The sequence below is a fragment of the Copadichromis virginalis genome, linkage group LG8 (assembly GCF_057382275.1).
Source record: "Copadichromis virginalis isolate Kocher_CV1m ecotype Utaka linkage group LG8, C_Virginalis_male_GT1.1, whole genome shotgun sequence".
Classification (NCBI taxonomy): Eukaryota; Metazoa; Chordata; class Actinopteri; order Cichliformes; family Cichlidae; genus Copadichromis; species Copadichromis virginalis.
The window spans coordinates 3072900-3093249 of record NC_140625.1 but is presented as its reverse complement, the minus strand read 5'-3'; the positions used below and the strand labels follow the sequence as shown (position 1 = coordinate 3093249).

General features: G+C 44.2%; 2 protein-coding genes across 6 annotated transcripts in view; both read right to left on the bottom strand.

The window, feature by feature from the left end:
• The window catches only part of ryr2a (ryanodine receptor 2a (cardiac)), a 310584-nt gene that overhangs the window by 152036 nt on the left and 138198 nt on the right, over positions 1-20350 (bottom strand). For all 5 annotated transcript variants that reach the window (XM_085465413.1, XM_085465416.1, XM_085465414.1 and 2 more), the window contains exons 29-39: positions 19398-19606; positions 19109-19279; positions 18008-18153; positions 17731-17845; positions 17409-17569; positions 14775-14931; positions 9998-10084; positions 9477-9608; positions 5001-5095; positions 4739-4914; positions 3729-4381 (exon numbers count right to left, since the gene is read on the bottom strand). In XM_085465413.1, coding sequence (XP_085321539.1) covers positions 3729-4381; positions 4739-4914; positions 5001-5095; positions 9477-9608; positions 9998-10084; positions 14775-14931; positions 17409-17569; positions 17731-17845; positions 18008-18153; positions 19109-19279; positions 19398-19606 — 2102 coding nt within the window. The remainder of the gene's footprint in view (positions 1-3728; positions 4382-4738; positions 4915-5000; positions 5096-9476; positions 9609-9997; positions 10085-14774; positions 14932-17408; positions 17570-17730; positions 17846-18007; positions 18154-19108; positions 19280-19397; positions 19607-20350) is intronic.
• On the bottom strand, positions 807-2360 carry LOC146702508 (uncharacterized). Its single transcript, XM_085467279.1, has one exon. It carries the CDS (start codon positions 2358-2360, stop codon positions 807-809), a length of 1554 nt encoding a protein of 517 aa, XP_085323405.1.

Sequence of the window (20350 nt, the reverse complement as noted above, 5' to 3'; positions counted from 1 at the left end):
GAGCATTCTGAACGTGTACTTTCTCAAATGCTTGTTTAACACACGCAGATCCAGAATAGGACGGAGCGACGTTCCGTCCTTTTTCGGGATGAGGAAATAGCGGGAGTAAAAGCCCTGCTGAGCTTCTTCGCTCGGAACCGCTCCGATCGCCTGTTTGTGTAACAGGGAGGATATTTCCTCCTCCAGCACATTCGCTGAATCGCGACTGGCCACAGAAGCTAACACTCCGCCGAATCTCGGTGGTTTTGCCGCAAACTGTAGTCTGTAACCATGGGAAATGGTTGACAAGACCCAGGGATGAACTGCGCATGCGCGCCACCGCTCCAGCCGCGCTGCGAGCGGGCCTCTGAAGAAGCGGTAGCGTAACGTCACCCCTGTCTCCCGGAAGGAGTTGGGGCTCTCCCCCTCGGGAAGAGCGTGAGCTCCCCCCGCTGGGAACAAAGAAAAATTGCAGTGATTTTCTTTTGCTTTTATTTTGAAACTGGGGGGACATGCCCTTGGCAAACTGCCTGGCTGCAGAAATGCACGTTTTATTTCTTTTGTTACCCCCAAACCACAGTGAAGTGTCTGGTGACTCTGGGCAGTGCTTGGTGACACAGACAGAGTGCTTAGAAGTGTTTGGTGACACTGCGCCATTTGTCCACAAGTCTGTCCTCCCTGAACTGGAGGAGGAGACTGAGAGGGTGCTCCTGGTGAACTGGAAACTTCCGGAGACCCTGAACTTTGGAGTGATTTGGTTACCCCTTCTAACACCTTCCTTCTCTTTGGGGAAGAAAAGAGGGGTGACACAGAATGCTGCAGGTGTGCTAGGCTGACCGCTTCTTTTTCCCCTCTCCGGGGTGTGACGGCTTGTTCTTTGCAGCAACTGCTGCAAAGGAATGCTTGCCCCAAGGTCTTCGGTTCTCTACCTTGGCCTGGTGGGCACCCTGCTGGTCTCCTGCTCCTCTCTGCATTCTGACCCCACTCTGTCTCCCTCTCACAGCTGCTGCTGTTGCTGCAAAGCCAGCTCTTGGCACCTGCTGGGGCTGAGAGTTAGGTTTTCTGGGTAAGCAGAGGTTGAATGCTTCTCCCTCCTGCTTTCTGCGGGTGCTTGTTTCTCTCATTCTCTCCAGGGCTGGGCCAAAGAGACCCTTGGTTGGGTCATAGGCTGCATCCATGACCTCAGCCTTCTGAGCATCACCCAGGCCTGACAGGTTTAGCCACAAGGCTCTCTCACCCGAGACTGCAAGGCCCATAACGCGACCACACCCTTGGACTGCTCCCCTGGAGGAGCGAAGAATGAGATCATTAACCACGCAGATTTCATCCCAGAGGGCTGGGTTCGGGGAACCCGAGTCAAGCTGACGGCCCATGTCTTCCAGAATTTCTGCCTGATATGCTGATAGCAGTGTGACTGCATTAAGCGAGCATACTGACTGTGCAGCATATTTGTACGTCCTTTGATAAATAGATGCCGTGAGGCGATCTATCTTGTTGGGCAAAGAAATGCTAGAAGAAGCTGAGACTGCCCTGCGGTTAGGGTGAAGGTGATACGCCACTGAAGGCTCCACTGCTGGGGGTTCAGTCAGCCCCAGTTCACCCATCCCCTGGATCTCAAGCTTAGAGCAGCCCTTGGTCGGAAGCTTGCTTTTAAAAGGGCTTGACCAATAGCGACTCATTTCTTTCATGCAGGCTGGGACTGCTGGCAGAAGCTGCTTTGATGGCGGCAAGGCTGGTGGGAGCCTCTTGCCGTCATACAGGTCGCGTTCTGCCCCTTCGGCATCCTGGGCGGCTGGCCATGGGATGCCTAGCTTGGCAGCAGCCCGTTTGCAGACCTCGTACAAATTGCTGTCCACCAGGGGTGAAACTTCTGCCCCACTCGGTGGCCTGGACTGCTGGGGAGGAAAGGTAGAGTCATCCTCCTGTTCCTCATCCATGTCCTCCAGGTCGAGGAGGTCGGAGTCGGCATCGCCCTCCGCGTCCTCGCCACCCGGCTCGCCCACGTTTTGATCGAGGAGGTCCTCGAACGATGGGGGCATGAGCGGGGACTCTTCTTCCATCATGTCCGCCCAGCTTGTGGAGGCTCGCGGATGACGGATATCGCTCGTAGCAGTAGCAGCCGACAGGCAGGGGTCCTGACTGTTCGTTAGTGCTACTCTCAGCCTCCTTTCCAGGACTTTCTCTGGCATCAAAGCACAGTGTGGGCATCCCTGAGGGTCCGCCAGTGAAGCCTGAGCATGCTTGGCACCCATACAGACGATGCACATTGGATGAGGGTCCCTGCCCGAGATGGTGGCACCGCATGATGCGGGGCACAGGCGGGATGCAGCCTGTTTAGCCTTCGGCTCCGACCTTTTGGTGGGAGTAGGAGCCGTAGACATGGTAAGCGGAAAGGGGTGAGACTAGGCTACACCAGGCTCGTCTCGACACGTTAGCCCGTAAGTAGCTAGGACTAGCAGCGGGTGTTAAATCCGATCTAGTCGCGGCGGGAGTCAGCTCGTCGTGACACGTTAGCTGCACTCCGCTAGCCAATATCGTTAGCAAGTTAATGCTAACCGAACCCTAGGTCGACCAACAAGCTAATGCTAGTGAGACGCTAATGTGGTTCGTGGCCTGCTAACAAGTTAATGCTAGCCGGACACTGAACGAACAGCTCGCCGTAACGCGTTAGCCCGAGTCACACAACGTCGGCTACCTCGCTAACTAAAACCAGGAACCGCTGGGACAGCTCGCCTGACGCGGTTGCTGTTCCACAGTGCAACTCTAAGTACACTTCTTTCGAAGGACTTACTCAGCACGATCCAAACTGGAACCGGAAAAACTGCGTTCGGCGACGTACTCCTACACGGGACGCCTGAGAACTGTTAAGCAGCTAATCAAGTTAGCCTGGATGCGCTGAGGGAGCTCAAAGTAGTTTCTCACGGGAAGAAAGCGAGAATGAGTTAGGAGGAGCTGGTCGGCCGTGTTAGTACGAGGGGGCGGAGCCCTGAGCACGGCTCGACAGGTCTGTCATAGACAGACGTGGTGTCATTGGAGCTTCCGTAGTTGGTCACGCCGAGGCGATTCCCATAGTGAAACACCGAGCGAAGTTAGAAAAAGAACTGCACAACATATATTTACCTTTGCTCCCATGTCTGATTGAGACTTTTGCACAACTGAAATTCTTCTTCTGTCTTTGCACTTGTGTTGTGTTTTTCCAAGAAACCAGAACCATGTGCTTACATTGGATTGTTGAATATTCTGATTTAATTTCAGTATACTGCTCACACCATCTTGGCACCTGGATGTCTATGATAAAATGTCTCAAGATTTGTCATAAGCTATGTTTTTTTTACTTTGTTGCTTTCTACAGCTTTGTTATCACAGCCAGAGAAGCTGACCTCAGTGCTGATCACATCAGCTTATAGCTAATGTCCTTTTACACACACTACTTCATGTAGGGATTCCTATTTCGGCATGACCTCTACACAGTCTGTAAAATCACTTAGGTCAGGTAATATGTGAGTTAATGAAAGTTGTATCAGTTGTCACTGATGCCTGTTCAGTTCTACGCTTTGGGTCTTCCTCGGTCTCGAGATTTCCTTGCATGCACATGGAGGGTCCTAGTTACTAGTTGGAATAACTATAATAATCCCAACTGAAATATAAACAGAATATGACCTTTACCTTAGCAAACAAAAATGGTAAACAACAGTGAATTTCTATATAAGAAATGCATTTCCAAACTGGGAGTTTCTACTTAGTGTCACCTGGAGTTTTACAGGCTCTGGCAGCTTCATCTCTAACAGTCCTTCTTTGGGGACATTCAGCACTCCCTCCTTTCCTCCTCCTTCGGCTTCACCCTTCTTTAGCACCTCCAACTCCATGCAAAGTGCATCCTGCTTATTGCGTCGTTCACAGAACACAGAAGGTTCAATCAGTCGGAGGATATTCTTCAGATCTCCGTTTTGGAAAACGCCCATGATGAGCATAGTATATAACAGCTTGATGAGTGGAACAAATAGAAACTCTGTGCTTCCTCCTACTGGGTCCCGTACGTGCATGCTTCCCTCCCGTACTGCCTCTGTCAACATCTCAATGGTTTTAACTTTCAGTATATCTAAGGGGAATTCAGGGCTGTACTGGAAACAATCTCCTGATCCACTGTTGCCGTTGTTAAAGCACGATGGTCCGGGCCTGGAAACAAAATTTGGGGATGTGAAGTGCATTCTGGGTCTCAAAGAGGTGCTGAGTCCAATGCCTGGCAGGCCATGTTTCTTCTTTTCATTTGGGAACAGAGTGATGCTCTTTGTGTCATTGGTCATGGGAACAATGTACTCATTGTTCATCATGAGGCGAGCTGTAGCATAGCTGCTCAGGTGGATGTCGATGAGGAGGTCATAGTAGCCAGCACGAAGAAGACCTGTGAGGACAGACAGAACAAGTTTGACGTCTGTCCTGTAACGTTTACATGCTTCTTTATCATGTTCAGTACTATTGCACATATTAATTCTTCTTATGTTTATTGTTTTATGGACTATCTAAGGTGCCAAGGTCAAAAAATTAAATGAAATGAAAAAAAATTACACTATTCATATTCTTAACCAGCTGTCCGATTAAGGGTTGTGGTTTTACTCAGACAATTGGAACAGTATTTTATAAGGCTAACGCTGAGAAATAGACATAGATTCAGAAAAAAATTCAAGAGTTTCTATAAAGTAGGTTTACTATATAGAAAATTGAGAATGAGAATATGCTTTATAAGCAGTGTGTCTGTTACCTGGCATATATTTATTCTCTATAGCGTAAAGGAGCTGTGCCTCATCCACGTGGGAGCAGAGGGCATGAGCTACTCGGTTGTTTCCCAGAGCACAGATGGCAGAGTACAGTCTGAGGGTATGGTAGTGAAATTTTAATAAGTCCTTCTGCTCTGACAGTTCCAGGATATCCAACGACCTGAGCAACAGAAAGGTACACACTGCATGAGAAATGTGAGGGAGGAAGGATGAAAAGGTGTGTGTGTTTAGCTGTGTGGACTGTACCTGTTCTCCTCAGGTATGTGCAGAGACATGAACTGCAGAGGTTTGTTACACTGCACCAGCCAGCCATGTCGATCATTTGCTCTGGATACTGAGACCTGGACAAAAGTCATACACAACATACGCTACATTTGAGATTATTTTTCAGTACTACAGAAAACTCTATATGAAAAGATATTTATCCATCCATCCATGAACGGCTTATCCCAGCTACCATAGATAGAGACAGAAAACCGTTACCTATCGGGCAATTTAGACTGGCCAATTAACCTAGCCCGACTAACTGCATGTCTGTGGAAGGAAGCTGGAGTACCCAGAGAGAACCCACACAAACTCAGGAAGAATGTGCAAACTCCACACAGAAAGGCCCCAGCCAGGTGGTGGAAATGAATTTATTTAAATCCCACAATAAAAATCCATCCCTCCATCTATTTTCTTCCTCTTAATTGGGACCAGGTCACAGGGCAGCAGCCTAAGCACCTCCCACAGGACTCCCCAAGGGACATGGTCAAATGTGCTGCTGACTTCGACTGAGGACATTGTCGGGTGTTGGAAGGAATGCTTCGCAGATTTCCTTAATCCCACTGACACGTCTTCCTTAGAGGAAACACCCAAACTCAAGTATTTGCTTCAGCCACTGCCCCGTTCTGCTTGGCCTGTTGGTACCCACCGGCTGCTTCCGAAGTCCTTCAGGCTAACCAAGCTCAATAGGACTCCTTCCATGGCTGATGGTTCCCTTCCCCTCTGGGGTTGACCATCTGGTTCGACATGTGGTTCGGTGGTTGGTGCATGACAGGCACCAACCACCTTGCGGCCACAACTCAGTGCAGCAGCTTCAGCAGTTTTGGTCCTGAACGTGGACCATTTGGACTCAGTGTCCCCAGTCTCCCTCGGAATGCTGTCTAACTCTGTTGGAGGTGGGAGTTGATGCAGGCGAAAGGGATATTGGATACCCACCCCATCCCATCAGCCCAGCACATATTGCACCTGACCCCTACGGTGCCTCCTGCAGTTTACCATGACCTAGCTGAAGTATTTAGCAAGGACTTGGCTCTCTCACTTCCTCCGCAGAGACCATATGACTGTGGAATTGATCTGCTCTTGAGGGCACCACTCCCCACCAGTCACCTGTACAGTCTTTCTAAGCCGAAATGGGAGGCCATGGAACACTAAATCAGTGATTCTCTGGCAGCTGGAATAATCCGCCCTTCCAAGTCCCCACTCAGGGCGGGGTTCTTCATTGTGGAGAAAAAGGCCAAGTCCCTCCAAACAAAATAACGATAAAGAACAAGTATCCCCTGCCATTGTTATCTTCTGCTTTTGAACTGTTACAAGAAGCCACCATTTTCACAAAATTGGATTTAAGGAATGCCTATCATTTAGTAAGGATCAAGGAAGGGGATGAGTGGAAAACAGCTTTCAATACCTCCCTGTTATATTTCTAAAATGTGAGTTCCAAGTTCAGTCTGTCGCTTTTTGGGGGGTTCATTGTGGAACAGGGATGGGGCGATCGTGACTCAAGAGTTGGGAGTTTGCCTTGTAATCGGAAGGTTGCCGGTTCAAGCCCCAGCTCCGACAGTCTCGGTCGTTGTGTCCTTGGGCAAGACGCTTCACCCGTTGCCTACTGGTGGTGGTCAGAGGGTCCGGCTGGCGCCAGTGTCCGGCAGCCTCGCCTCTGTCAGTGAGCCCCAGGGTGGCTGTGGCTACAATGTACCTGCCATCACCAGTGTGTGAATGGGTGGATGACTGGATGTGTAAAGCGCTTTGGGGTCCTTAGGGTCTAGTAAAGCGCTATACAAATACAGGCCATTTACCAGGGCCAGCTGCAGGTGGATCCAGCTAAAATTAAGGCAGTGGTAGAATGGCCGGAGCCCCAGACCCATAAGCAGCTGCAGAGGTTTCTGGGCTTTGTAAATTTCTACAGCAATGATTTCAGTGGCATTGCTCTGCCCTTCGCATGTTTAACCTCTCCCAAAGTTCCTTTCCAGTGGGCTCCTGTGGCGCAGCAACCATTCTCCGAACTCAACAATAAGTTTGCCTCCATGCCCATCTTGCTGCAACCAGACCTCTCTCAGCCATTCATAGTAGAAGTGGACACGTCAGATCTGGGAGTTGGAGCGGTGTTATCCCAGCACTCTGGGGGTAAGCTTCACCCATGTGCATATTTCTCTCGTTCAGGCTGAGCGGAACTATGACGAGGGAGATCGAGAATTGCTGGCCATAAAGCTCGACTTGGAGGAATGGAGGTGCTGGCTAAAAGGGACGGAGCAGCCACTGATCATCTGTAAAGGCCGCAAAAACCTCAAGTACCTGCAAACGGTGAAGCGCCTCAACTATTGCCAAGCCAGGTGGGCCCTGTTCTTCACTCGGTTCAATCCGACCATCCTGCCTGCAGCCTGCATCATAGGGGCCCTCACATGGGAGACTGAAGGTCTAATGAGAAACGCAGAGTGGGAAAAACCCGACCCTGGAACGGGCCCTCCTAACTGACTATACATAACCACCGCAGTGCGCAGCAAAGGGATTCAGTGGGCCCACTCTGCTAAGTTTAACTGTGGATAAGAACCGCACAATAACACTGATGTAACGCTTGTTCTGGTGACCGTCACTAGCTCGAGATGTCCAGGATTTTGTTTCTGCTCGTTATACCTGTGTGCATTATAAGGCCTCCAACTCTCCACCAGTTGGGTTTCTCAGGTCCCTGCCTATTCCCAGGAGACCCTGGTCGCACATCGCCCTGGATTTCATAAGTGGACTACCACCATCCTCAGGTAATGCCACCATATGGACCATTGTGGATTGTTTTTCTAAAGCTGCACATTTCATTGCTCTGCCCAGGTTTCCCATCCCCTTGGAGACAGCAAAGCTGTTGACTGTTCATTGTTCTGCCTTGGCATAGCTCAAGACATTGTGTCCGATTGGGGTCCACAGTTCACATCATGGGTTTGAAAGGAGTTTTTGCTCTGTTCTGGCGGCCCAAGTGAGTCTTTCCCAGACCAACGGGCAGGCAGAGAGGGCCAACCAGGAGCTGGAGGCAGCTCTATGTTGTGTGGTTTCTTCTTAACAGTCCCACTGGAGCTCTCAGCTGTCATGGGTGGAATATGCCCATAAATTGATGACCTCCTCAGCCAGCCAGTGTCACTGTTTGAGGTTTCACTGGGATATGAACCTCCGCTCCTTTCCATCACTGAAGGGGAACCCTCAGTTTAACACCATATCCATCGTCCTGCCTTTGCATTCCTGACATACACGTTGTTCGGCCAAGCTTTACCTATCAGAAAAATGGCCTCAGTTTTGATTTTAGAATATTTTGGTATATACAGTCGTGGCCAAAAGTTTTGAGAATGACACAAATATTGGTGATGAATTAGAATAGCAGACTGGATGCGTTACAAAGAAGGGTGATGCTTGAAACATAGGCAGCCATCAATGTGTTGCATGTAAAGGCCTTCACAGGCAAGTATGTTGTTGCTACTAAGATCGCACCTAAATCAACTGGATCATCGGATTATCAGATCATCAAGAACTTCAAGGAAAGAGGTTCAATTGTTCTGAAGAAGGCTTCAGGGCACCCAAAAAATCCAATAAGTGCCAGGACTGTCTCCTAAAGATGATTCAGCTGCTGGATCGGGGTGTTGGCCATCACGGAGTTGGCCATGGGGGATACTATTGTCAAACACGATAATTTCAGTTTTCCTGTCATTTAGAATAAGAGAATTACCTGCGAGCCAATTTTTGACCTCGTGCATGCACTCGTGAAAGCCGTGCAAAGACATAACGGGATCATCAGTTAATTCGAAATAGATCTGTATGTCGTCAGCAGGACAATGATCCCAAGCACACCATCAATTCCAAGTCTAAATGAAAAAAAATATATACAAATGAACACTTTGCTAAAATTCCTTCATAGTGCTTTGACAGATTTATGGCCAAGGATGGCACAACCAGTTATTACTGCAAATATTTTGGATTTACCTGGGTTATGTTTGTCTAATATTAAAATGTGTTGGAGCTTAACCATATATTAAATATGTTAAAAAAAAAAAGAAGGGAAATAAATAAGAAATCAGCAACGGGGCAAATGTTTTTTTTTCACATGATATTATATTTAATGCCATTTGAGTCTCTATGACAGATGACATAGAAATGGACTATAAAATGGGCCATTACTTGAAAAGCTGCCTTAGACTATTAAGCTCTTTTTACCAGAGAAGATTTGACAAGTTTTTCATGGGTAAAATCCACATACTAAACTCTGCAGCGCAAACCACACATGTGTTTTCCTTACAAATGTGGCACAATTTAAGGGGAAATAATCAGTCATGCCAGTGGCATGAGATTTAATTTAAAAGTAGTGCTTTATTATATGAGATGCTTATGAAGGGCGGATAGTGTACACACTCTGCATGAGTTTGCAGGTGGCAGGTTTGTGTCCCAGGTCTGTAATAGTAATGCAGAACTATAGTAAGACACTGTTACCTTAAGGAAGTGGTTGGAAACACGACTCCATAAAACAGGAGTAAGAAACTGTACGTGCAGCCGTGGAGGACATTGGGAAACTGGGTTCTTCTTCTCACTCTTAAACAGACCAGCTGATAGAGGCATCACATTCTGACAGGACACAGAGAAAAAGTTGGATAATGACCAAATACATACATATCTATATATATCTATCTATATACATCTCTCTCTATATATATATATATCTACTAAGAAGCTGCTGACAATAATGGACTTGTTTAACTTCATTTAACATGTTTCAGGGCCCACTCACACAGCAGAACACCCCTTTTGACTTGGTCTTCACTTATGGTGTTACCATTGACCATTTGCATATAAATGAAGTTGTTTTCAGTGATCAGTCTCTTTTATTAATTATTTTACCAAGAGTCATTCTCTCAGTTCTTCCCTTTTTGTTTTTGATGTGTGTGTGTGTGTGTGTGTGTGTGTGTGTGTGTGTGTGTGTGTGTGTGTGTGTGTGTGTGTGTGTGTGTGCTCACCTTAATACGACCCAGTTCAAACTGGAAGACATTAGGACTTGTGGCCTTTGCAAAGACTGCAGGGAACAGCTTAGTACTGGGTTCCACCTGTGCATGGGAAAAGTTTCTAAAATTACCTATAAATGCTGAGGTGATCTGTCAAAGTCCATAACTGCTGCACTCTGAAATTTTGAGACACAGTGTGCAGTCAGAGTGTCAGATTTAGTGTTGTTGTGCTGGTAATACTGAGTGTGCAGTATGAGACATGCCTGAGACACACAAAGTAGATTTGTACCTACAGTTGTGGTCAGAAGTTTGCATACATTCATCATAGGAATGTCATGGTCTCTTTCAAACATTTGCTTTGGTGTCTCACTATGGGGAATGCTCTCGCGGGATTGTCCTCAGAAGCCTCTATGTCATCAGGGAGGTCCCGCCCTCCTCCCTATAAAAGGATGTGACGCAGTGTCATTCAAATTCCTCTTCTAACTTCTTAGAAGCCCCATCTCTCCTGACTGCTAACGTGAGTGCTAGCTTAACAGTCTATTCAAGCAAGCTAACAGCTTGGTCACCGGGCGCTAGCATGACTCACGTTTTTAGTTTGCCTACTTTTCACCATAAAGCCAAGTTGGAGAGCGTGTTAGCTTCCACCACGCCCCACACGAGGGGTCATGCTTGAAAGACCACAGCACAGATTTCCACTGGTCTAATGTCCATTCCTTGTGTTTCTTGGCCCATACAAATCTCTTCTGCTTGTTGCTTTTCCTTAGTCGTGGTTTCTTAGCAGCTATTTGACCATAAAGGCCTGATTCACACACTCTGAACAGTTGATGTAGAGATGTGTCTGCTACTGGAACTCTGTGTGGCATCTATCTGGGCTCTAATCTGAGGTTAACTTGTGATTTCTGAGGCTGGTGACTCAGATGAATTTATCCTCAGCAGCAGAGGTGACTCTTGGGCTTCCTTTCCTGGGGGTCATCCAGCTGCCATGCAGACATTTAAAAATCCCTCATTGCCGAGTTCCTCTGGAATTGCAGAACCCACTGGCCTAGGAAGCACATCCTGCCTGCTGTTCAGACCACAAGAAGAAGCTGACCACCTAACATCCCCCATGGATGAGCTGGACCAGCACATGCTCTGTGTTCCCTTCAGGACCCAGTTCCAGAGCCCATTTGAAGAAGTGTCTTCTGCCTGGGACCCGATTTTAGATCACGCAGTGCACATTCCAATAAAGAGACGACAAGATGCTTTTCAGCTGAGTCAAGGGTCACAGTCTCACTAGCACACACAGTTTATTAAAAACTCATCAAGTGCATCCAGGGCACAGGAAAAGTTTGTGAAAAACACAGAAAACATGTTGAAAACATATTGCCCTCACACACAAACACCACTGGGGTCCATTTCCTTGTGGTACCCAGCCCCATGAATGCTGGGCAAAAACAGGCCAGGGTTGCAGAACCTGTTTCTGCCACAAGAGGAAGCCAAAGCGCCCTCCACTGTGGGCTGCCTGGCTTTGAGCCCTCTCTCAGCAAGACCAGAAGGGTGGCAAGCTCTCCCTACACCAGAGTGGGTTGTGAGGACATTAGAGCAAGGGTACTGCTTGCAATTTGCAACCACCCTTCCCAGATTTTCCAGAGTGATTTTCTCTCTTGTAAAAGGCGAATCATCCAGAATTTTGAAAAAATAAATATTTACGTTGTGAGAAATATCTCAGGAGCAGAGCTGATGCAGCTTTTACTCAAAGAATTTTCTTGTTCCCAAGAAGGGTGGAGGACTGCGTCCGACTGGACTTAAGGGCACTAAAGCCGCATCTCAGGTCGTACAAATTCAGGATGCTGACAAATCCCACTCTAGTGTGCCCAGGAAATTGCTTTACATCAACAGACCCTTAAAATACCATATTTTGACATTCACATTTGCCCGCCTCACAGGAAATTCCTTTCCTTTTACTCTCACCCAGAGCCATTTCAACCTGCATCACCCGCTAGTCTGCCATTTTATGAAAGGGCCACGAACGCCCGTGTCTGAACCTCCCTACGTACGAGCTCCTGGTCCTGGCAGCAGTTTCACAGCCACCATTTAAGTTTCCCCACAGTGGGATTTATCAGAGAATAGTGGTTACGGTATAGAGTAACCTCAAGTTTTTAAAATGTTCTTCTTTCATTGTAAAATGACTATACAGCATACGTGTTTAATGACTTCAAAAAAACAAAAGGATTGGATGCACATGTTTGTGTGTGTATATATATATATATATATATATATATATATATATATATATATATATATATATATATATATATATATATATATATATATATATATATATACATATATATATGCCTTCTGGATAAAGGTTTTGTGGTCAGACAAGACAAAGATTGAGCTATTTGACCACAAGCAGAGGAGTAAGATGAAGTGGAGTGGGGCTTTTACACCAAAGAAAACTGTACTAGCTGTCAAATCTGATTGTGATAGCATCATGCTTTAATGTAGTTCCGCTGACTGTGGCATTACTACAATGAACAAAGAGGATGGAACAATTAAGCTAGAGCCGGGGTCCCCAACCCCAGGACTCAAGTCCAAATCCAGACCCCAAGGGAGTTTTGCCTGGACCGCAAAGCATTTAATCCTTTACTATGTAGTTAGGTAATTTACTCCTGCCGGCTGCGTGGCTGACTTTTGAACAGGTGTGAGAGGCAGCTATGTGGGTCAGCAAAATTCTGGTCCACACTCCAAGCCAGCTGGTGGCGGTATTGCACCACCAACCACCAAAAAAAAAAACAAAGAAGAAAAAACTGCAGGTCCTCAACACAGATTGCTAAATTACAACCCTGGGAGATAGTGCTTGCTGATAGTACAATGGTGACTTTGTGGTGCAGAGTGAGTAAAAAAGAATGGCTTTGTCAAAAATGCATAAAGTCCACGAAAATCGGACATTAAAAGATAAATGGACAGGCTTCGCTCACAACTGACTAATGAACATTTGCATGCATGCTTAAGAATTGAACTGAGCCCATTTCAACCAAAGTTTAAAATGCTAGCTGCAAATGTCCCTGCAAGTTCCTCCTACTGAAGTGAGAGCCAGCACTGTTCTGGAATATGTTCTAAGTTACGTTGTGTTGGGTTTGTCAAACATATTTTCTGGGCCGTTTAAAGCACTTGTTGGTTTATGTGCAATACATGTTGTGTAGATTATTGCATAATTTCATTGTTAAACAGTTTTTTGTTTAACATTCGTACTTTAACTGGATTGCATTTTTCTGTTCAGCAGATGATTTAATAAGCGTACGAATTATTGATCAGTAGTTACAAATCTATATTGTTAGTTAAATATTAAAGAAAATATTTTTGTCGTTTCATTTAAAAGGTTCGGACCCCAGATTGATTGGATGACGGAGGTAGTGGACCTCTTGCTATTTTAGTTGGAGACCCCTGAGCTAGAGGATGGTCCCCAAATTCTGGACCTCAAATGAAAAGCGAGATGGTTGAAATTTGGGCACAACTGGGTGTTACAAATATCCAGAACATCCAGAATTATGGCAGAAGCGAACTGGTAGCTAACGAATATGTATGGTTGAGGTGTAACTTGCTAATTGACATTCAACCAAATATTAGTGGATCTTATATCTTTTCACTAAAAATCCAAAATAAATTCGAACTTCAATCTATTCAGTCATTCCACAATTCAAAGAAATCAACACAAGCCTAAAATTGCCATCACAGTATTTCCCACAATGACTCTCTGTTAACTTGTGACCACAACTGTAGTTGCTAGCAGTACTACAGTACTGCTACCTGCATTTTGTTGGAAGTGTGATAGCAATTTCTGCCAAACTGTTGATTTAAGTTTTAATTTAAATCTAAGATTATTTCTTAGCTACATTCCATTCAGTTTTCTTTTAGACCTTTATTTGAATTCAGTGAGGTTTTTTTTTTTTTTTACTTTGCCTCAGTACACCACCACACTGGATTTTAAAACAAACAATTAAGATGTGATCAAAGTGTAAAATTTTAGCTTTAATTCAGTGGGTTTCAAATTCCCTGAGTAGTGAATTACAGCCATTTTTATAGTGTCCCATTATCAGGGGCTCAAAAGTAATTGGATATGAAATATCAGGATTGATTTTAATACTTGGATTAAAATCTTTTGTCAGTGACTGTCTTAAGTCTAGAATCCAAGAAATCCCACAAGATGCTTTGCAGGAATGTTACTACACCCACCTTCAGCTTCCAGCAAAGGCTAACCTGGAAATCCTGTCAACTGAAAGCAGCAGTCCACAAACTGCTGGAAATAATTTTACAATTTCTTGACTCTTGTGGTGTTGCTGTGCTGAGAAGTGCATTCCTTCTTTTTAAGACTGATGATTTGCATGCAAAGTTTATATAATTCTTGACAGGTTAAGTTGGTTGTGCACATTAATTATTGCTTCCTTCACTTGCGTCATATTTCTTTGTACATCACATTGCTTGAAATCAACTCCAACGATTAATGCTACACTTCAGTCACATCTTCACTGTTTTAGAATACACTGTGGTGTACAGAGGCAACATTACAGAAACTGGTTAAATGTCTAATAACTTAGAGATCCATATATGTATTTTTTTGATGAGTCAGTGGATGCCTGGTTCATTAGTAGGCGAGGAAAGGTGGAGGACAACATAGTGTGTTTGTAGATGGAGACATGGTTTTATCAGAACTGGTTCAAAAAACAAAAAAGCACCTATTTTCTTGCAGAATAAAAAAATAAAATGATGTACAAAAATGAAAACCTGGAATCAAAGCATACATATTTACCTGGTAGTATGTGCTGAGTTCTTTGCCATTGGCTGTGAATGTCAGCAGACCGTTTGTAGTGTCAACCAGGCAGCCAATCTCTAAGCCGTTGTTCCTCCCCTGAGTGGGGCTGCTGCTTTCTCCACCCCACACCATGTAACAGTTGCTGCGTTTTATGCTGCAGGACACAAGTGGAAAGTAATGTAGCGTTAGGTCCATAATTTTCTGTTGTGCCTCTGTACATCACAACAGTGGATTTTAAGTCAAACAACCAATATGTGACTGAAGTGCAGATATTCAGCTTTAATTCGAGGGGTTTTATAGAATTTTTGCATGAACGTCTTAAGATCTTTAATTATTTTTATACGTAGTCTCTATTTTCAAATTATTTGAAAATTGAATTGGCCAGTTCCTTTGTTTTTCAGACTAAATGGTAAATGGACTGGTTCCTATGTACCACTTTTCTACTGCATTCTAGCTAAGACACACACGCACACACACACACTCATATTCAGAACAATGCATTCGAGAGCAACATGGGGTTAGCATCCTGCCCCGTTCTTTAACTGCATCCTGTATCTTCTGGATGAGGTAGTTTGCATGTGTTTATGTGTTTATCTGGATCTGTGCATTTCTCGATGTTTAAGTATTTTAGTGAATGAATCAGTTTGTGTCTGTAAGCCTTTACAGGAGTGTGTGGTGGCTGCAATAAAGAAAAGTGAGTTTTCCTAAGATTGCCCGGTACATTAATGGAAAATGTTGTGCTGCTCTAAACAAGATGTTATGATGGTGTAGATGTGCGTTATGAATGTCAATAATAATTCAGTGTCCAACATAACAGTCCCAAAAGGCTTAAAATCCAGGCTTCCCCGGTGTATTGTAGCACAGATTAATTGCTGACTTTAATTTTGAATATAAGCTCCAAAGAGATGGCAGTACAAGTGAGAAAGGTCATCATAGAGTTGAGGGGTGGGAAGTGCTGAAGTTCAAATACTTTGTTATTCTGCTTAAGAAGAATTTTCAGGTATCTCTATTTTACTTGACCATTTATTTTCTGACAACTTTTTACTGTAAACCCTACATTTTCACACAAATATCTGTACATTCTTTTCCTTAAATTTATAAAAAAGAAAAGGTGTATTGCTTTACATTGAAGACATTTGAAGGGAGTTTTTAGTTCCCTGCACTGCCGGCTTCAAACGTCAGACCAATTTCAGCCTAAATGGAGGGAACAGTAACACACTGATGTATCCGTCACCAGGGCTGATCCCATACAAAGAGATGAAATAAGCAAAAACATATAATTTGTGCATTATTTATAGCTCTGTGGTTATAATTGAGCCAGAGCCATCTGGAACTGCGTTTTTGGTGCAGATGTCCTTAAGTTTTAGTCGCAGTACTTCAGCATCTAGTAAGCCCTAAGGAAGAGTGAGCATAAAGGGAGCAATGGATTTTTTTTTTCAAATGCAGGGTTTCTAGAACGTTTCCAATCCACAAACATCATTGCAAAAACTGTGTGCATGCAGTTGGTCATATCGTGTGCTGGTGTTTTTCCCAACGACACTAAAGAGTGCAAGGTAATCTAAGGAGCTTGGAGAGAAAGTGACTGGAACTCATGAAGATGTTTAAACTCTCATCCAAGAGGCTTCTTCAAGTTCTTAAACCAAATGGTGGAGAGTCCGAGGTCTTTAACCCTTAATGAGGGTTGTCCCTTAAGAGGGTCGTTAATCATGTGCTTCATCACATTAGCCAGGGTTGAAAAAGGGAGTGGGTCTACCACTGTGAGACCGTGCATCACCCTACGATTTGACCTATTAGGCCACCTAACACAAAATGTGAGTGGTGTTCAGGGAAGGAATCTGCATTGTAGGTGGCTGACAGTTCGTGTTCTAAGCCACCACCTCTGTTCATGATGTCTATTTACAGTGGACATGTATCACGTCTTTCAAATCATCTGTCTTCTCAGTCCAAACTGTGAACACTGGCATCCTCGAAAGAGTGACCTTTGATCTTTAGGTGCAAATGTAGAGCTGGACTAGGGCTGTGCAATATGACCAAAATCTCATATCCCGATATAAGACATCTATCGTCCGATAACGATATAAATCACAAAAATTTAACATTTTCTGCAAATTCTATCTCACCTGTTGTACTTCAGCTTGGTGATGCACAATATCACAAACAAGAGGCAACGGGCAGAAATATGACATCAAAGCCAAAGTTCCAGAAGCTGCAGTTCCTCTAGAGGCCACTTGAGGCTGGCTCCAAAAGCAAATCAATCCCCACAGACTCCCATGTTAAAATGTCCATTTAAAAAGCTTTTTCATAGCATTGCTTATATCCTACTGTATGGGAGGTTTCCCAGTTCATAACATGTTTTAACAGTCATCTATGGTGTGGCTGTGACTGAGAAAATGAAGGACACAGGACACCCACTGGCTCATTCATGAGCCCACCATTCGCTGTCAGATCCACCCTTTATCATGACATCTAGTGTAGCTACAGCCAACCTTGCATAAAGTCTATGATAAAACATAAACAAGCTGATAAACAGGTGAAACATTCTTACACTCACGCAAAATCCTGCAGCTCTGTTGCAACATGCCACTCAGCCCAGAAACCTATCCATACACTTCCACAAGAGACTTGACTAACCTCTCATGAACTTTGCCCTTTTCATCTCCCAGGGTAACCGTGACAGTCCGGACCTTGTGCAGCTCAAAGCACGGGTCGTACTGATGGAAGTCAGAAGTCACCCAGCCTACCCAAACACTGCTGGGCTCCTGACCTGGGAAGATCCGCACTGAATAGTAGTACTGCAGAAAGAGCAAGAGGTGCAATCACATGTAAACCAATACAGGAGTTAAAGCACACTGAGCATTTTGAACCAGGTTCAGCAAAAAACATTCATCTCCTATAAATCAAGCCACACTTGCTCACTGGATTTATGAGCTACGCATCATGACAGTTGTCTTACAGTGGAGGCTTGCATGAGGAAATCAGAGCTAACTCTGTCATCAGCCATCACCTCCTCCGATACACGAGCAGATGAGGGACAGCTGTTGTCTGGCTTGTTTCTCTTCAGCGTCAACCTGGTAGATTGGATTAAGAAATAAACACCATGAAAGAGAGGAAAGAGATTGCTAGAGTTCAAAACCTTGGATAAATATCACAAGAGGAACATTTAACAATCTGAAGCCTCATTAATGTGATGTTAATGAGTCAAGGGTTTGTTGAGAGGATGGAGGGATTACCGCTGTTTGAGCTTGGAGGGCTTCTCTTGGTTATAATCTTTGTGGTTGTTGAATTCATCTCTGTCGGGTCCATTGGGACCATTATGACTGTGAGATGACTTCATCAGGACCTCAAAATCTGACACATTTTCAAAGTCCTCCAACTCCTGCAGAAACACACAACTGAATGCACAACACCACTGCAACAGGAAGTAATCAAAGAAGTCCTGACATAAATCTGTTAAACTCTGTTTTAGGTCACTCTGTATAATATCACCCAGACCTTTTAGTCACGGTTTGTTCAGTGGATTCATGAGACTTTGTAAAAAAAACTAAGAAAATTGTTAAAAAATGTTGTGAAGGAGTTGAACATGATTTTGTTCAACTAATGTAGTTAGATATCAGTCTCCATGTTTCACAGCAGCTTTAACAGAATCACTACGACTACTATAACATTATTAATTATAAATAATTTCAACGTCACAAGCTAGAAAACTGTGAGAGAAGCCAGGTGTCAGATATCAAGTTAACAGTGTTGTAAAATGCCACCTAAATCCAGAGCAGAGACAGAATCAGACGACGAATATGGGACTCTTATGACTTGGTGTTGCTACAACAGCAACAGGAAAACTTTAAAAGCTTTGTCAGAGTCATTATGGATTCAATAAACTCCAGAACAGAGGCAATAAAAAGTGAGTTATACAAGATCTAAACAGGCCTTCAGTTTACACATAAAGACGTGGATCACATAAAATCTGAAACTGAAAAATTGAACTCTAACATTCAACGTGTGTGACATTCTGTTGGCTGTCACTAACAAGATGGCGTAACAACCTAGTAACTGAGCGTATTGTGGAGTCACTGGGGGAGACCTGAACAGAGGAGAAAGTGAAGAAAATTCTTTCAGAAAAGCTACAACTGGAAATAAACACACCAAGCCCCACACTTCTGCACATTGTTTGTAACAAGAGGCGATTTGAGTTACTGCTGCAGCTCAACGCGGATGATCATTCTCTTCAGACCTCTAACAAGGCATTTTTGCCCAGAGAACTCCAGCTCCTGCATTTGCATTTATGCATTTTTGATTGCATTTATGTGAGTTTTACAAAAAGTATCTGTTACCCTCTTTGGTGAGAAGAGGCTGCCGTTTGGTGGGCACCTGGTTTCGGCACATTCTATGGGCATGCTAAGTCTGTAGAAGGTAATGTCAGTGTAGCTGTTCTGTGAGCCGAAGGACTTCTGAGTGACCTTCAGGCATGGACACGACTCTATTGTCTCGTCTATCCTCGTCACCTGAAAAAGAAACACAAACATATGTTTTATTCAGCTCAGCTTATTTTTTGGTTATTTATTCAACACGTTTGTTAAATATTGAGAATGTGTTGAAATGTATCCACGGTCCTGTCCTCACCTCGATGTGTTGGTGGTGGAGGGGTACTGGTACAAACTGAGGGAGCCTCTTGCTAAGCCACATGGTGACATCCCGGTTCATGTTAACAGCAAAAGGCTCATAGCCTTCTTGTAGGCCACAAATGGTGAAGTACTTTAAAGTGCTGACATCTTTACCAAAGTTCATTCTCCCAGCCTGACACACACCCAGACTGCAAACTGGTATAAAACCTGTGACAGACAAAAACAGTCAAATCCTATAAAACATATATTAATTATGTATCTTAAAATCTGCGCACTAGATAATCTGCTTCTTTCACATCTAAATGCTATCATAGTCAGTGCTCCTTAATCACCAAAATTATGTTTTGTTTTTGCCTCTCTGGCCAAGAAATACGCCCAACAGGTTTATTTTCCCAAGCAGACCATTACGGCTTTTGCTGGTCCACTTGATTGTCATAGGTTATTTGATCTTTTTTTTTTTTTTTACATTTTAAGTTATTACAATCAGAATGGACAGGACCGGAGGACAGAAAAGAGAAAGAAGAAGAGAAGAGATGTTGGGAAGTGAGTTATCATCAAAACTATTCTGACATATTTACCTTTGGGAGCCTTAAATCAAAGAAGACAATGCTAAGAAATGAATCTGGTAGACTTATCGGCTGCTGTCCAGATAACATTACTGAGCTTTAGGACTATTAATAAAACAGAGGTATAAATATCCTGTTTCTAAAAGTGGAGTTACTCTGACTTCCAAGAAGAAACCTGAAGCATTCAAAGTGTTTTTTGCCATCAGTCTTAAACTAAACTGCAGTTCAAAGGATATGCTGGTTAAGCGCCTCGGCATCAGCTTGTAAGATAGTAAATGATGACTGTGTTGTATAGAAGGAGATGCACTGTGCACTTCATTGATCTGTTTAAAACACTGGACACAGTGACAATTGCATAGACAGCCAAATAATAATTTGGCTTCGG